The sequence below is a fragment of the Berghia stephanieae genome, chromosome 3, assembly GCF_034508935.2.
Source record: "Berghia stephanieae isolate SIO BIC M18660-M18661 chromosome 3, UCSD_Bste_1.3, whole genome shotgun sequence".
Lineage (NCBI taxonomy): Eukaryota > Metazoa > Mollusca > Gastropoda > Nudibranchia > Aeolidiidae > Berghia > Berghia stephanieae.
Window position 1 is genome coordinate 83,192,283 of NC_088362.1, and position 18,629 is coordinate 83,210,911.

Sequence of the window (18,629 nt, forward strand, 5' to 3'; positions counted from 1 at the left end):
ACTTGGAGCTAACATTGAAATCGAATCTTTCTATCTTTTGATAAAGGTTTTGGCCTCCACTATATTAAGTACCATTTGTCGTTTTATAAATATAACACCTTCTTTCACAAAAAAATGTAAATCAATACAAAAGAGAAATCATTATTTCACGAAAGGAAAATTGAGTCGCATACTAGTAATATTAAGGGTTTCTAAGTTGACGATTTAAAGGCTGTCTATTATATTGAGATTTGTAGATAAAAATGTTATCGTTTTGTTAAAATAGAATATAATTTCAAAGTATTAGTTTTTTGCCCTTCTATCATAACAATGAAAAAAACCCTCAAATCTTTAGCTGTTAAATGGTAATAAACATAACATAGTAACTTTACTATATGTGACCAATCGTCTAAGAACGGTATTATGTCGGGATGACTCAAGTTAAAAATAAAATATGATTTTAATAATTAATGTGGCCAGAAATGTGAAAAGTTCAATTTTGTCACCATATATAAGAATGCTCATTATTCCCAATTAAAAAAGATAAACCGAAATATCAAATTATTGCCTTTATGATCAAACTTTTTAGCATCCATACTAGACCCATATTATGATACCGTGCGTTGTAAGGCAATATATAACCAGTTATGAGAGAAAAAATTACAACGAAAAACCCAAGTCTACTGGAGTCACTACTGAGAGATGGTGGCAGCGTTAGCAAATGTGCCAATGCCTTATAAAAATGATGACCCATCGCCTCAAACCCGTTCTATCATCTCGGAATAATGGACGTGCTGACATTTGAATTTGTGGCCAAAATGTGAAATTTGTGTCAAATTAGATTGTTTTACACTTGGTTCATTCCCACATAATACCAGATTGACGCGGTAAGTCACATCCTATTTCTAATCTTCGTCCTGGTAGCAAAATGCCGGCATTGTACAAACGAATAATATAAATTTGATTCAACATTTTACACAAACGTCATTCTATCACGCGGGACAAAACCCTCTTTGGGTATTCTAGGCAAGGGAGGTGGCGTTTCCACGATCAGCTTTTTCTGAGGCGTGGAGTTGATGGAGTACTGTCCGGGCCCCACTTCCTCGTAATGAGGAGGAAGGGTGGAACCCCCAACCGATCCGTTGTGATAACCAGAAGTAGTCGTATCACCGCAGGATTTTTCAGTATAGTGAAAAGCAGAGTTTGTGTGGGGAAAAATAGCGCCAATTTTGGCTAGTTGATAATGTTCACTGGGACCCTCAGAAACGGGAATTTCATACATGTCATTTCTCATGACGTCACAACAAGAATGAGGGTAGTTCCCATTATGAAGAAAAGGGGGATAGGCTTGATGGTGTGAGTGTGAGTGGTGGGAATTCATTGTGCCATGTCTGGAATCACGAGTCATATAGTCTATGTCCCTGTTACTTGGCGGTCTCGCCATTCGGAACGAATCGTTCGCTTTTCGATTCCGGACGTCTGGCATTGCAAACATGAGCTTCTCCCAGAACCAAGTATCGTCGTATTTCAAATACGTTCTTGTTCGCATGTACGCTTTGAGCGTGTTGTCTAATTTATTAACGTCTATGTTGTGCATAAGAATAAGGATGACCCTGTTGCATCTCTCGCTGAGAACCTGTTGATGTGCTGTTTGGAATTCAAAACGACACCATTCGGACTCCAAAAAATTGTCCGATACGACTAGAATAGTACGCTTGCTGGCTTCAACGCTCCTCACGATTGTTTCAGCTATGCATGTACCGACTGGAAAATCCCTGTAGTGGACACATAGTCTAAATTTTTTATCTCCCTTTTCTAGCCGTGGCGCCAGTTGTCTCACAACAAAGTCTTCGTCCTTGTTGCTATAGGAAATGAACGCGTCATAAGGACGCTCGTTGTCGTCAGAATCCTTCGCCATTTTAAAAGCTCGAATTCCAAAACGTGTAAAACAAAATAACTGCACAAGATGGCGATTTGTGTAACCCACGACAATCAAAACGACGATGAAAGCAGCGATAATGCACGCAGCAATGAGAGCATACATTTCTGATTCAGACTGTGCTCTCCTTGCCATGTTATCCGAGGAGTTTTGATGAATTGTCGTGTTATCAACACACACGTCCTTCTGAAGATCCAATAATAGGCGAGCATCCGGGTCATTTGACGGGAGAAGCGAATCCACAACTAGAGGACGAGAGCATTCTATTGAGTTGACATCGTCGATGAACTTGGAATTGGTCAGCACGAACTGCAAAAACTTGCATGAAAATGACGCGTCACAATTCCATGGGTTTCTACTTAACGATATTCTTACACTTCCGGATTCAATAACTAATGATCTATTAATGAATCTGTTCAAGTCCTGAATATGAGTGGTCATCAAGGCGTTTCCACGAAGGTCTATTCGTGTTAAAAGCGGAGGAATTAGGAACGCGTTATTGTCAATAAAGAAAATGTCATTATTCTGAAGATATATTTCTTCTAGTTTATCCAGGCCTTCAAATGTCACGTCATAAATTGTAGAGAGAAAATTGTCATGGAGATATAGTTTACGTAAAGATTTTAGTCCCCTAAATGTGCTGTTTTGTATGAGTTGGATCTGACTGTTGTTAATATACAAAACCTCAACGTGTTTCAGAGCTAGAAAAGTGTGTTTTTGTAAAACTTGGATTTTATTCCCATCGAGTCTTAGATCCGTGGCACCCTCGGGTACCTCTTCGGGTACATTAGTTAAACGTGCCTTGCTACAGTGTACCTGATGCACCGGCATATGGTCATCACCAATATAGCAATGGCAGGAAGGAGGACACTGAAACTTACAGTGGCACGAGTCGAATTCACAACACATGCAGGTACTGTCACAGTGATCGGTGTAGTTACACAAAAAGCGCGATCGGTCTATTTTTGCCAACGGTTTTTGGTATCTGAAGAATGGGGAAGTGCACAAAAAGTCTATAGAATGTTGGTTGATATTGAAATTTGGTAAAGGTGCTATATCCTGTAAATCTCCATCAATCCAGTCCTTCAGCCACCCAAGACGACAGTCGCATACGAAAGGGTTGTATTTGATTAGAAACAATGGCTCGTATATCATGTTGAAGGTGATGTCAACATCCGTTTTAGATAAAGACACGAGTCTGTTGTGCTGAAGATTGACTATTCGTAAATGATTCATTGATTTAAATGTACGGTCGGATATGAAGCCAATTTCATTATTTTCAAGATTCAGGTATTGAATGGATTGAGGAAAATTACCTCGAAGTACTTGTGTAAGTTTATTATGTGATAGATTTAGATCAGTAAGCTTGTGTGTATGACTGAAAACCCTGTTGATGTCCATTATCTTGTTGTGAGACAGATCGACCATTTGAAGGGAGTGGATGTTACTAAATACTGCATCGCTTAGAGATTTGATCTCGTTATGTGATAAATCGATGATTTTGAGGTTTTCACAATCACTGAGCAACTTGTTAGGGACCGATGTTAACGTGTTGTAACTGATGTTGAGATATTCCAATCTTGTGAGACCTTTAAAAATGTTGGTATGAAGAGATGAAAGATTATTGTGGTTGAGATCGATTGATCTTAAATGTGTTGCCTTTGACAAAAGTGGGAATGAGGTGAGTAAATTGTGAGATGCGTTGAGATGCTCTAAACTTGATGTGGTGTCAAAAACACTAGACGCAATAAGGACCATTCTATTGCCGCTGATGTCCAGATATTCTAGACTTATTAGATCAGAAAGTACTTTTGGTTGTAAGAGTGGTATTCTGTTGTAGGCTATACTTAGTTTCAAGAGCTGTTTTAATCCAGAAAATGAGTCGGGATCTACCGATGTAATACTGTTGTCATTTAAGTAGTATTCACTTAAAACATGTTGGTCGTCGAATGCTACTTTTGGCACTGTTGGAATTTCATTGGAGGAAAGATCCAAAATTTGTAGTTTAAATTGATAGGCAAAAGCATTTTTAGGAATTTTCCGGATTTTGTTGTTGTTGGCGTATAGATTCTCTAGTCGTAAAAACTGTGACAAGACATCATCGTCGATAGATGTGAGCATATTGTAGGAAACATTCAGGGCTGCTATCATCCTCAGGTCAACAATCTCCATCCACAAATCATCCCCTAGCCCCATATTAGCAGCATCGAGTTGTAAAAGACGAGGCAATGGACTGAGTAGATTTGGCGTGAGGTGCCTAATATCATTTCCGGACAAACCCAGAACAATGAGATCATTGCATTCGCTGAACAAATCTTCATCAAAATTTGTAAAAGAATTGTTGGTAATATCCAAAACGTGCAACCTTTTGAAAAACGTAAACGAATCAGCCGGTGCTTTGAAGATGTAGTTATCAGCAATGCCCAGCCTGTAGAGATTCGGCACAGTTTTCCCCAACCACAGAGGAACTTCAGTAAGGAAATTGCGATTGACGTCCAAAACTTCCAGCAAGTTGAGCGCATCTCCCGAGCAGAAAATACCGGAATCATCCAAGCTACTCAAATGGTTCCCAGTCAAGTTGACTCGACGGAGATTCGTACAGGAGCACAGGGGAGGTAAATACCGAATTGAGCTGTAGCTAATTTCAAGGTCGGTCAGACTTGGCAACGCACTGAAGACGTCCATCTCTACGTGATTCAGGTCGGCTCCTCTGATTGATAAAGCTTTTAGTCCTGACAACCCGCTGAAGGCAGATCTGATCATAGAATAAAGACAAAAAGTTATGGATTTAGACTTTTTATAGACTATTTGCGATTGATCATTAGATATGCGTTCTTTAAAATAAAATTTGTCAACCCCCCCCCCCCCCCCCCCATAAAGCACACAACCACAGACAATACAGAAAAGAAAATAATTTTTAAAAATGAACAAAGAAACCAGCAAAGAAACAAAATAAAACGGATTATTTCAGGAAATTGGAATTCATATTTGTGAATGAGCATTTTAAAAGTCTTTACTTGCTAATGTTCTAATAATTAGTACATGAGAGATGCCTCCATAAAGCTCAGTTGGTAGATAGTTCTGCTTTCATATGCTAAGTGGACAGGTATCAAAGCCGGGTGCTTTCGAATGTTTATTTCTGGGATCTGTCCACCCATTGAGTGACTACATTCATTATATCAGGCGCAAAGTATTTTATGTTAAATTTTCGTTCCACCTAGAGGGTGGCAAGCAATTGTTGGAATTGAATTTGTCACTGTTGTGTTTACAACTACAGAAACTAGTATTAACTCCGGCCCCAAAAAAGAGGGGTTGCACAGAGATAAGAAAACAAAACACACACACACACACACACAGAGTGAGTGAGAGAGAGAGAGAGAGAGTAAGAGAGAGAGTGAGAGGGGGGAGAGCGTGTGCGAGAGAGAGAGAGAGAGAGAGAGAGAGAGAGAGAGAGAGAGAGCATTAATTCCTTTTCTCGAAACCATTGGTAGTTAAAATAACAATAAATCATTCCTAAATCTCTTTCATAGTCAGGTTCAATTTAATTTTACCCTTCCTGTCTTTTTGTAGAAATTGTTTTAAAAAGGTTTAAAACCCATTACAAATGACTTTGAAGCCTAACAGCACAACAACAGAAAAAAATATAAATGGGCTCTTACTAAATAAACCATTATCCTGAGCAAATATTACAGTTACGGCATCCTTCAGAACCAGAAATACGAACAATTAAAAAAAAAAAAAGAAAGAAAACAAAGCTTTATAAAATGACAAAACTCTAGCACACACACACACACACACACACAAAAAAAAACCCAAACAAACACACAAACAATTGTCAACTTTCAGAGATATCAATACAAGCTTTGAAAAATGTCAACAAAATCCCAGCGAATGAATACAAGACAAGAAAAACGTTGACAAAGCCAGCCTCCCTAAATCAATCAATGCATCACTGAACGCAGGGAATTCAGAGGCGTGTTCCGTAGGGGAGGCAAAGCGATGCAAAAAGCTCACTTAACTGGTATTTCGCGTTGCACAAGTATTCACTTGGCAGTCATTAACTCGTAGCCTGACTGTAGCCTTCGTAAAATCACGGCCATTGACCACAAAAGTATGTCAAAATACAAGGCCAGACTACCAAAAGGAAGCAAATAGTCAGTTGTATTCTTTATTTTAATCAATGGGATGAGCAATCCGATTCAATAGTCTGATGTCACGCGCCCGGCAACGGCGGCCATCTTGGTTCTAAACAAAGAAAATCATCACTTTTTATTTTTCATGCTGGCTAGAACTTTTCATATGCCTTGTGATCAGAATGTGTAAAAGTCAAAACATGATCAAATTTATGTGTTTTTTTCCCCTTTGGATACCCTTTATGCTCGCCAGAAAAATATTTCATACGGGCGTACGCCATTGTTCCGATAGTTTAGAGCCAGTGTTACTAAGTTACCATGCGTCATTAGGAAGGAAGTGACGTTACGACTATTGAATCCTATTTATTGAGTATTATTGACGACAACTCACAAAGCAATGCACAAAACTAAAACTAACGTCAAAATGGTTTCACATTATCCATAGTATGCGCTTGGCTCAGAAGTTCACAACATTGCCATCCGGAAGTATAACGGACCAACACACAAAATTATGTGTAACCTTAAACGTTTATAGTCTGGTGAATACCGTTTAGTGAGAATTACTCATAAACGCGGATGGCAAAAAAAAAAAACAATAACAAAGACCCGAGTGACGTCAACGTCATTCTATCTATTAATCAACGCAAGGCAACAAGCGAATCTATTTGTCTCGCTTTTGCTCCCTCACCCCACTCACTCACTCACAGACGGAACACTACTCAAAAATAAGTTATCCATCCATGACGCCGGTATAACGTTAACATTTCAATTCAATGCTTATTTACACCGTGTAAACATCCCCAGGCCAAGGGACATTGAGAGACCCTCTTAAATTAATCATGGATTGTTTTGCCCTAGTTTGTTAGGCTCGTTCACATTAGAAAATCGATGACGAATCTAACCCTAATCTTTTGACAGTCATTATTCAGAAATTGGACTTTTTTATTAGTCTTTTTTTTATCGTTTTGTTTATTATTTGGTGTCACTTTTTGTGATCCATCGCTTCCGAACGGTATTATGTCGGGGCGACATGTACATATATATGTCTGACATCCGAACCCACTTATGGGCCTAGTTTAACATTGATCTAATGGACAATATTTTGCGTCATTAAAAAATATTTCCAATACAGCACTGAGCTCATAAAGAATTGGGTTATCAGACCTGCAAATAAGTACACGTCGTGTCGGGGTAGTCAAAATTATAAAAATGAACTTGTACGTAGAATGAGACATGAATTCAGTTTATATTATTGTTTTATTAAGGATAACAAAACAGTTATACCTAAAAATGATTTCTTAGAAAACCCATAATTAACATTTGAACTTTATAATTCCCCTTTATAATTTGTTTCACTTCGACATAACATCACTTTTAAAGGTCATATTATAAACTAATCATTCTTTCTTTGTCATTGTTATAATTTATTTTCGATTTCTCTAATTCTTCTTTTCAAACCGCCCCCCCCCCCCTCGCCTTATCATCATCGTGATCATCATCATCATCATCATCATCATCATCATCATCATCATCATCATCATCATCATCATCATCATCATCATCATCATTTTTTCATGAAATAAACAACATTTAGATCATTGTCTACTCGCTTACACAATACACATAACTAATTTCGATGGAATGGGACATTTAGACAATTGCCATTAATCAGATACTCGTACTTAAAAACCACTCACCTCTGGAGCTTCCTCACGACACAGCCTTCGAATATGAGCTCTTTCAGCCCTCTGAGGTTAGAAAACGCCGCAGCCCAAATCTCTGACTCCGGAGCCAGATCTTCCTGCTCCATGGCGTCATACGAACACGTGATGACAAGAGTGCTGGTGTACTCGGGGTGAAGGTCTTCCTCCACGAGCTGTTTAAGACTCGGCCCAAAGGAACTGTACGTGCAGTTGATCCACAATGCATCAGTCTGTGGTGTGAAACAACAATAAAATGTCGAGTGAATTCGGTTTTAATAACAAAAAAGTACAATAGAAAACAATGAAAAAGAACATGCTTAAAATGAATTGATAGAAATGACAAATACGTATGTGTGACAAATTTTCTTGTCGTTGTTTGTTGTTGCTGTTCTTCTTTTTCTCATTCTTCTTCTTCTTCTTCTTCTTCTTGTTCTTCTTCTTCTTCTTCTTCTTCTTGTTCTTCTTCTTCTTCTTCCTATTCCTCCTCCTCCTCCTCCTCCTCCTCCTCCTCCTCCTCCTCCTCCTCCTCCTCCTCCTCCTCCTCCCCTTCTTCTTCTTCTTCTTCTTCTTCTTCTTCTTCTTCTTCTTCTTCTTCTTCTTATTCTTCCTCTTCTTCTTCCTCCTCCTTCTCATCGTCGTCGTCGTTGTTGTCGTCCTCCGGCATCTCATTGAATGACACTTTGATGTGGTAGCTGTAAGGTCCTGTCCAAAGGTAATGCCATCGACACTGTCCTATTTAAAGCTAGAGAATTTGGGATGGTTTGGGATGTTTCCTTCTCCATGGTTTCTTTGGAGGTTAATGAATACATTTTACAGGGCAATTGGCTGATTAAAATTTTGCTTGTCTATGAGCACAGCAGAGATACAGACACATTTTGGTGTAAGTACTTACGCTATGAAATCATGGACTTAAAGCAGATGAAAATGTTTGCAATTTATCTGAAACACAGCAAAGAGATAACAGAGTTGCTTGAACCGGCCATGTGTAACGATGCTGCATCCACAACAACGTTTACTCACAGATAAAAATCTAGTACAGGGTACACAGGTTGGGCAAATCCAACAATAATCTGATTTATAATTCATCGTAAAGCTTTTTTTATCCACTAGGAAACATCGACGAAATTATTGATTGTGATGATCGCTTACAGTGATTATTCTGCCGTAGACTGGAAAGAAAACAAACATGGTTTTCAAATTTTGGCCATAAAATTGTTATTTGTTTTTGACAAGAAGATGGTAATTTTAATCGATCAATTTTTGAAGGACGAGTTTTCTGGCCAAAAGTTTTAAAACGTGATTGATTTTTTTCACAGTTTGACAGTACGCATTATAATTCCATATCGATGACAATCTATCGTGGGATCTTTGTACAGATTAATATATTTACCCAGTGCGTCAGTCCAGTTTTGTGTTGAAATTAACTTTTAAAAAATAATTTAAATTCTAAGTGACTGATGGTAATTCAAGATTTTTTAAAGTTTAAGAAACAAAACCCACTTTCCTTGTTCAAGGCATTTATTTTAACACAGATTCGTGACCAATCGTCTCAAAACGGTATAATTTCATTTCGGGATGGTTTAGATGTAGAAAGCTGAATTACCAGCTAAAAATATGAGATTATAGGTAACATATTGTATTTTATTTAGAAGAATTAAATACATTCTTTAAAAGCTAAATGTCGTATTTCGGATTAAGTTCAGTTAAATTCACTTCTCGTTATTTGATCCATAATAGAGTTTTGAGGATATTAGTGATATTTAATCACTTAAATTGAAATTGAATTTTATCCAATTGGTTCACGGGTGCAAATGGCACAAATTTTTTCGAGACGATAGGTTATACATCATATTATTGAGTTCAAAGATCAACATATTCAACATCTATAGTACAAAGACATTGTTCTATTTAGATTGGATGTTTTACATCATCTTATTTACATATTATGAAAGGATAGAAAATTTGGTCAATGATAAATTAAGAAGAATAACATGCGAATAATGTACACAATCATTTTGGTGTTGATGTCTACTACCATGTTTAATTTTTTTTAAAAATCCAAATGAACGACATAATCAAATCATTATGTAAAATGAAATGTTATATGGATTAAACCTCAAGTTTCTTGGTATTACGAGGTTATGCCTTTTAAATAAAAAATTACACGTTTGTGCTCTTTGTTTGCCAATGATCGACTTCAACTGATGCAAGAAAGCATGGCTCTCTTCTCTTAGACTCTAGATCTATATTAATTTTGGGGAACTTCTAACTTCTAATAACGATCATTAAGATAAATGAACAATTCTAAATATTTGCATTGATTTGAAGATACAATAGATATAATAAAACGCTAGATGAACTTGTAGCATTGTTTATTTTATTCGACGCTTTTTTAGGCAATAATAATAATAATAATAATAATAATAATAATAATAATAATAATAATAATAATAATAATAATAATAATGATAATGATAATATAATAATAATAATAATAATAATAATATATATATATATATATATATATATATATATATATATATATATATATATAATAACGTGCACGAAAGACAAGACCATAATAAAAAAAAGATGCAATATATTGCACTGACACAACTATTTAATATTTGAGCACGTATATTGCGCAATATCCACTAAATGTGCTCAAAGTGCTCTACAACAGCAACACTTAACATGTAAGAGGAGACAAGTCGCTTGTGGGGCGAAATTACACTTTTTTCGGACAGAGACAACGCTGGTAACGACTATATACTCATTTTACACCTGTATACAGTAAGATAAATGTGAAAAATAGCATTTTATAAGGCGAGTGTCATACAACAAGCCCACATAGCCACTTTCGCACCACAACTATCTTGAATTAAATAGGAATTTATGATCTTCTGTTTTGCAGGCAAAACTCGCTCGTTAACATCTCTCATTGTTGTATCAATTTATTAACTTAACTCACCTGTAAATTGTCGATGAAGCAGTCACATCGATATGGACATTTGTAATCCCTGGGATCGCTGACCACGTCATAGGAAGGGTTAGGGTTCACTGGACGTCCACCCCATGGGTCGGGTGATCCAGCCGACCAAGCTGATTGGACGAGAGCAGTAACCACGATGACAATCAACGCAGGATTTAGCCAAGTCTGTAGACGGATCAGCCGCATTGTGACTATGTCGTCTATCCTGCTAGACCCAATTCTGAAGGGAAAAAAACACACGAGAAAAAAAAAAAATGAAAATAATACATCGGGTAAAAGAAAAAAAAAAGTATATTACTTTCTTCCTTAATTCTCTATGAATCATGGTACGCTTAACTCACTCAATCCTAGAGATTTTTCTACTTTTCAAAATTGGAAAAAAAGTATTAAAAATGAGCATGTACATAGATAGGTTTATTCAACGACCATTAACATGTACAGTCTAAAAACATTAGCTTTGATACTACGCCAATAATTTGACTCAAAAATGTAATCAATAGGCAATGGGTAAAAGTGACCCGGGTTAACTTCGAATATAGTCGGTGTTAGGGTTGAGTGAGTTAAGGCATCTACCAAGGACTTCAATTTCTGTCTGTCGGTTGTATGGACACTGCTGATGATATTCTAGGTTAGGTCTTTCACATTACCAATATTCTCCGTGTTTATTTTTTTTCTTTTTCTTTTGGTTTGCTTTGGTTTATAATTGATTTTGTCTTTTTTTCATTTGTTAATTGCAAATTCTAAGTTATATATTGGCGATTGGCAAAAAAAATTTTAAATGAAAACAAAAAAAACAAAAACAAAAACAAAAAATAAAACAAACAAACAATAGACAAACAATAACCCCCCCCCCCCCCCCCCCTTTGAATTCAATTGAATATTCGGGTCTACCTCGACGTCTTTTGCCATTAGCCAAATAAACATTCGTCAGCAATAAATTTTGCAGCGAAATGTTTATACCCCACTAAATTTAGCTGATTGAAATTAGTAATCTTCTAATGGTTTATACAGATATTAATTCGTTGCTTGCCGATGGAGATAATATAATATGGTAGATATAAGCGTGTTTGTAATACCTTTGAATTCTTTCAAACAACTACAAAGGTATCTAGCACGGAATTCCGACAGCACAAATGTAATTTTAAAAATCTAGCTACAGATTGCTCCATTTTAGATAGATTTAGAACATATATATAATATATATATATATATATATATATATATATATATATATGTATATATATATATATATATATATATATATATATATATATATATATATATACTAAGTAGTCCTTCAGACCATAAGGTCCATGGTGCAACGGACAGCAATTGCTTGCTACCCTTTGAACAGGTCGCTGGTCGATCGCAAAGTACTTTCCGCCAGATCTAACAGACCTAGCTACTCCATCATTTATGGAAATTATATATTTATTTCCTTCGTCATGATACCGGTTTCCTGCGACAGCTCACATAATATAACACAAACATTCTATCAAACTTTGATAGCGGTAAATAATATTGCATCGGTTCTTGGTTGTATATTTTTACAGGTTTGTACATTTACATATATGAATATATATATATATATAAATATATATATAATATATATATATATATATATATATATATATATATATATATATATATATATATATATGTATACATTGTCGCCATAGATTCTCATCTTTGTGTTTATACATTTTATGCATGCCACGTCTATAAACGAATTCCCATTTTTTTGATGAATAAAGTATAATTATTATTATTATTATTATTATTATTATTTTTATTATTATTATTATTATTATTATTATTATATTATTTATTATTATTATTATTATTATTATTATTATTATTATTTATTATTATTATTATTATTATTATTATTATTATTATTATTATTATTATTATTATTATTATTATTATTACACTCTGGAAAAACATGTAGCCTATTTAAAAATTAGGCCAGAAAACTCGTCCTTGAAATATCGATCGAGTTAAATTAGCCTTCTCTTCGCGAAGTCCACAGTTAAGAGTTTTTGCCAAGATGAGGGTCATTTGACTTGATCTATATTCGAAGATATTTCTGGCGAGTTTCTTGTCAATTAAAAAATATATGTGCCGTATGTGCTCTAGTGGCCTGAAATACGTTTTCGGATCGGAAGTCCTGGGTTCGAGCCTCGCGCTCGGCGCATAGTCGAGTCCTTGAACAGCTCTTCACTCACATTCTCTCACCGTACTCAAGTGTAAAATGAGTACCTGGCCGTTAACAGCGTTGTCTTTGTCCGAAAAATTGTAATATCGCCGAACAGGCGTTATGTCCCGTCCTACATGTTAAATGTTGCTGTTGACCTGGGACCTCTTGTAAAGCGCTTTGAGCACGTTTAGTGGATATTGCGCTATATAAAAACTCAATTATTTTTTTCCAGAGCACGGCAGTTAACTGATTAGATTTCTCATTTCTATGCAATTTGACTTCAAATTTACTCTTGTTCTATTTCAAGAGGTTAGTTTCAAGGCCTGCCAAGTCACACCTAGATAGAGATTAGATATAAGAATATGATTCTTTCATCCCCTTGTATTTCTTAAACGAGTTATTTTTAACCTGCCCAATAACACAACTAGCTTGCGAGTATGTGTTATTGCACGATAAAAATATAACGAGTTTAATAAATACAAAGAAATGAACGAATGCATTCATTCTTCCCCTCCAAGTAGGATTATTAGATATTTTGTGACCAATAAATGGTATGGAATTAGTACTTCTATTCACCATAATTTGTGTATTTCTCCATCTGCTTGGATGACAATTAATTTGACCCAAAAACAAAAGCGTTAGATTTGTATTTATGCACACCAAATCAGCTGCCTTTGGCACCTTATTTCACACAAATAAAAAGTGCGCAAATGTTCTGCAATTTTATTCAACGCGTTCAAAGCATTATTAAACGATTACGTATTTACTAAGAAATGATAGGGTTTTCCTATGAGAGGGGTTGAGTAAATTTCTTTCTTTCAATCTTTTGGGTACTTCGGAGTAAACACGTAAAAGTTGATCTTTTAAAACACTCAATGTTTTCATTCTAAAGTTCAAAAAAGACAAATATTTTTTTCTTTAAAAAAAGGAGTCATTCAGTCAATGGGCCCATGAGGCCGGAGTTTATATCTGGTTCTATAGCGTGAAACGGACAATAGTAATTGCTTGCTATCCTTTAGATAGGGCGCTCATCTATAGTGAGTACTTTCCGTCACATCTAACAGACCCAGCCAAACAGTCACTGCTGGATGGACAGGTTGGGGGGGTGGGGGGTAAAAAAACCCGACTGCACTCGAAAGCGATCTCTGTTCCTTTGCGTGTGGAGAGAGCGCTCTATCAACTGAGCTATCGGTAACCCCTTTAACTCATGCAAAAATATCGATGTTTACTTATTTGCATGCCTAGATTATTAACCCAAATTGTTATGGGCTATAATTGGGATGGTTGTTTTAATTGAAATACTATTAATACCAGCACAAAATATTGTCCATAACAACAATGTTAAATCAAGCCCATGATTGCGCTCGGTTACCAGAACTGTTAATATGTGCACATGGCCATGGTCTCTATAGATAGTATGCAGATGACGTCACTCAGGCTTTTGTTATTGTTTTTGCCATCCGCGTTTGTGAGTTGTTCTCACTAAACTGTATTAACCAGAATATAAAATTTCATGGTTACACAGAGTTTGTGTGTTGTCCGTTATACTTCCGGATGGCAATGTTGTGAACTCCTTGGCCAAGCGCATTCTATCTATACGATGTTTTCAAAATACTGTGTTTATGACGTCTAAGTTGTCTATAGATAGAATGCGCTTGGCCAAGGAGTTCACAACATTGCCATCCGGAAGTATAACGGACCAACACACAAACTCTGTGTAACCATGAATTTTTATAGTCTGGTTAATACAGTTTAGTGAGAACAACTCACAAACGCGGATGGCAAAAACAATAACAAAGGCATGAGTGATGTCATTTTCGAACTATCTATTGATATCTGTAAATGTGTATTGATTTGGGTGTTGTCAACAACTATTACTTACGTTGGATTGCAAACGACAATTATTTACCATGAACATGATACCTGCACACTCAATCAAACTAACACATATATATAAACGCATTAACACACTCATACAAAAACACAAATAACTTGGCACACAGATAAATAAATACACATGCAGATATCATGCACATGCATTTACGGTAGATATGGATCTGCATTTATAATTAAATCGTCATTATAAATTCAATATTATAGATCTTCTTGTCGGAGTCTCCGTGTTTCATCCTACCCAACCCCCCCCTCTCTCTCTCTCTCTCTCTCTCTCTCTCTCTCTCTCTCTCTCTCTTCTCTCTCTTCTCTCTCTCTCTCTATATATATATATATATATATATATATATATATATATATATGTATATTTATATATCCCTCTCCCTCCCTTTGAAAAAAAAAAAAACACAACTAAATTTTCTCGATAAAGCAGCCAAAGAGGTCGGAATGTTCCCTAGAATACAATCATTTTTCTTGGCAAAACGTTCGCCTTAAATGAATACCTAACTAAATCCCTTGCCCGTATTTAAGTATTAATGAAGTGTTTGGTCTCCAATTTCCAAATGAGTTGAGATTTCAGATAAAAGTGAAGACATTTGCGGCTACTTGTCTGATAATTTATATAGTATCATCATGTCAGGCCAAAACGCTGATGGTTAAAATTGAATTCAAGAAATAATAAATCCTCTATAATTATTTAAAGATTTTCAGACTCAGGATTTTCAAAGGTAAGGTGGTCTAAATAACCCTACAATTTAATATGATACGATGATAATGATGATGATGATGATAATGATGATGATGATGATGATGATGATGATGATGATGATGATGATGATGATGATGATGTTATGATGATGATGATGATGATGTTGATAATAATAATAATAATAATAAAATAATAATAATAATAATAATAATAATAAATAATAATAATAAAGCCTTCCTTCAACATTCTCTTAGCAATGGCCGAACAAAGTGCAAATCCTATCAACCCCATCTATGCTGGATATGAATAAATACGATTCTGATGCCAGCAATAATAACGAGGATATGATCCCGTCACCCAAAAGGCCATGGTCATGACTCACAAACGTTATAACTCAGGCAATCAAAAATACGACGAGAGAAATGTAATAAACCCAGAGTAATAAAGAGACAATAACGATCGGGAAGGGCGACTGTTTATAATAAACCAATACTAGGAGACTTATCTAAATTGAAATTAAACGCAGTAGCTTAGGCAGTATATAGACTCCTTTAACTCGTTTTCAGACAAACTGGCCCTCCCCCAAAGAAAAGCAATAACAAAAATAAAAACAATAACGATAACAAAATAAATACTAAAAAGAAAAGAGAAAAAAATAGAACAAAAAGGTCAAAGAGAAACAACAAATAACAAACAAAAATAAACAAACGAAAATCAAATCAACCAAAAAAAACAACAACAACAACAAAAAAAAAAAAAAACAAACAAACAAACAAAACAAAAAAATACAAACAAACAAAACAAAAACAGAACAGAAAAAAAAGAAAAAAAAGAAGAAAAATACGATAATAGCAAAACGAAAACAAACTAACAAAATAGTTCAAATGCACAAATAGGAGAATCCATTATTTGTCATTCAGTCAAAAGTCCAACAGTGACTGAAACACTTGTCACAAATGTAGTCTGTTGGGAGAGCGTTCTTAATAACATGATCACAGGAAATTGTTAACACAATTTTAGTATGGTAACTTAATTTTTTTAAAAACAAACAAGAACAAACAAACAAAAAAAAAAACAAAACAAAAACAAAACAAAACAAAAAAAAAAGCAAAAAAAAAGGGCAAACACCCCCCCCAAAAAAAAAAAAAAACAACAAAAAAAAAACAACAACAAAAGACAAACACACCAAATGGCAAATAAGTGCGAATCTATGTATACTTAGCGGGTCTGATAAACGAACGATTATGGGCTTGATTTAACATTTTGTCATGGACAATATTTTACGTGTTTGAGAGTATAATATATCTATTACAGCAACGAGCCCATAATAACTTGGACTATCAGACTTTCAAATAAGTACATGTCGGTGCCAGTCCATTCTCTTGAGAAAGAAAACATCGACATTTAATATCCTTGAGTGTTGTTGAGTGAATCCAATCTGACAACATTACCACATCTTCTCTTCTTTGTTCACCTAACGACTTTAGATTGTAATTGAGTTCTATACCTGCTGGCATGTCAAAGACGTCACCAGTAATTCAAACTGCCAAACACTGGCAAAATAATTTTGACTAGAAATTTTTAAAACTTAAATTGGAAGTCTGTTAAGATGACTCTTCCACGTTCCATTTGTCAAAATGTCTCAAACCTGAGACTTCATTGTCTCACATTAGATACTTTTCGAAAAGTTAAAGGGACGAGAGTCATTTAAATCGATCGGTTTTTTAAGTAAAAAGATTTTTGGCCAAAATGAAATATAAGTTGAGATTATTTTTTTTTCTGTCTTTTGTTGTTGTTGTTGTTGTTGTTGTTGTTGTCAGTATTGTAAGACAGCAGACAATGGAAGGTAGTTGTTGAAGGACACTGAATTTTAATGTGTAATCAGATCGGAATAGGGTTTGTTGATACAAGTACAAGCCAATAAAAGAACATTCGTGTAAAGTTGATGACTTTATCTATCACAGAAATCGTCACAACTTTGAATAAATTAGCAATAACATTTCGTAAATTACGAGCTGTCTCGATTTCCGCTTAGAGCGTTCGTTGTTGAGTCAATTTACATTGCGACGCGACAAATCTAATTTTACCTTGCTTTGGTTTTCTTTGTATTGAAAATTAGGAGGAATATATTTCGTCTCGAGATTACGGGACATGCTATTTAGAACTAATTAAAAAGAGTGATTTAGATCCTGAGCCGCTTGAAGAGAAAAGAAGAAGAAGAAAAGGAGGGAAGGAGGAGGAGGAGGAGGAGGAAGAGGAAGAAGAAATTGAAAAAGATGAAGAACGTGGAGAAGGAGGTGGACTTTTGATAATCATAGAGGCTTTTGATTCTTCTTCATGTAGTTAATTAATTTCGATAAAATACCAAGTATACGGAAGACAAATCAAGAATTCAACACTCGAGACAGACAGGTATATGACAAGGGATAAATGATAATATAGTACCATACAATGGGACAACGTGGCTCAGCGGTATGATCTTTGCTTCGTACCTGAAAGGTACCGAGTTCGACTACCCATCGCGCTGTGAGGCCTTGAGCAAGTCACCTAGCCTTAGCTCACTTTGCGGCGCTGCACTGCGGCAGATGCCTGAGTTATTCCAGCCTTCCCTTGGAATAGACCCTAAAGAAAAATTTCCCCTTGGGGATGAATAAAAGGAGTTTATTTTATTATTTATTTATAACACATAGAAATATAAATGAAAATTTCTTCTTGGGTCATTCTTTTTCGACTGGGAATCGAACCTCAGACAGTATGTCAAATTCTTGTTCATGACTTCTTTCTCTCAGATCCGAAACTAGGATAAAAGAATGTTTCATGCAAAGGTAGTGTAACAGTAAGGTCCGAGTTATTTTCCCACCATTACAAAATGTTTTTATCCTCTATTATTTTCTGGTGCCATGAATTTCTCCACTCATTTCCTTTCTTGTTATTACAAATCATCAAAAAGTCAATTGCAACTCATAAATGCGATCCAAAAAAAATCACAAATCCATCTAATTAACCCCTCCCCTCCTCCTCCTTGCCCTCCTCAAAATAAAAACACAAGATTGGGGTTATAGGTCAGGGTCAATGCCCAGG

At 35.5% G+C, this 18,629-nt stretch overlaps 1 protein-coding gene across 2 annotated transcripts in view; it reads right to left on the bottom strand.

Moving 5' to 3' along the window:
- Positions 1-286: 286 nt before the first annotated feature.
- LOC144968635 (uncharacterized) overlaps positions 287-18,629 on the bottom strand; it is a 147,426-nt gene continuing 129,083 nt past the window's right edge. The window contains exons 6-8 of one of the 2 annotated variants that reach the window (XM_078907167.1): positions 10,726-10,966; positions 7,749-7,984; positions 287-4,673 (exon numbers count right to left, since the gene is read on the bottom strand). In XM_078907167.1, coding sequence (XP_078763293.1) covers positions 953-4,673; positions 7,749-7,984; positions 10,726-10,932 — 4,164 coding nt within the window. In that variant the 5' untranslated portion in view covers positions 10,933-10,966 and the 3' untranslated portion in view covers positions 287-952. The remainder of the gene's footprint in view (positions 4,674-7,748; positions 7,985-10,725; positions 10,967-18,629) is intronic. The other variant, XM_078907168.1, reaches the window with a different exon arrangement.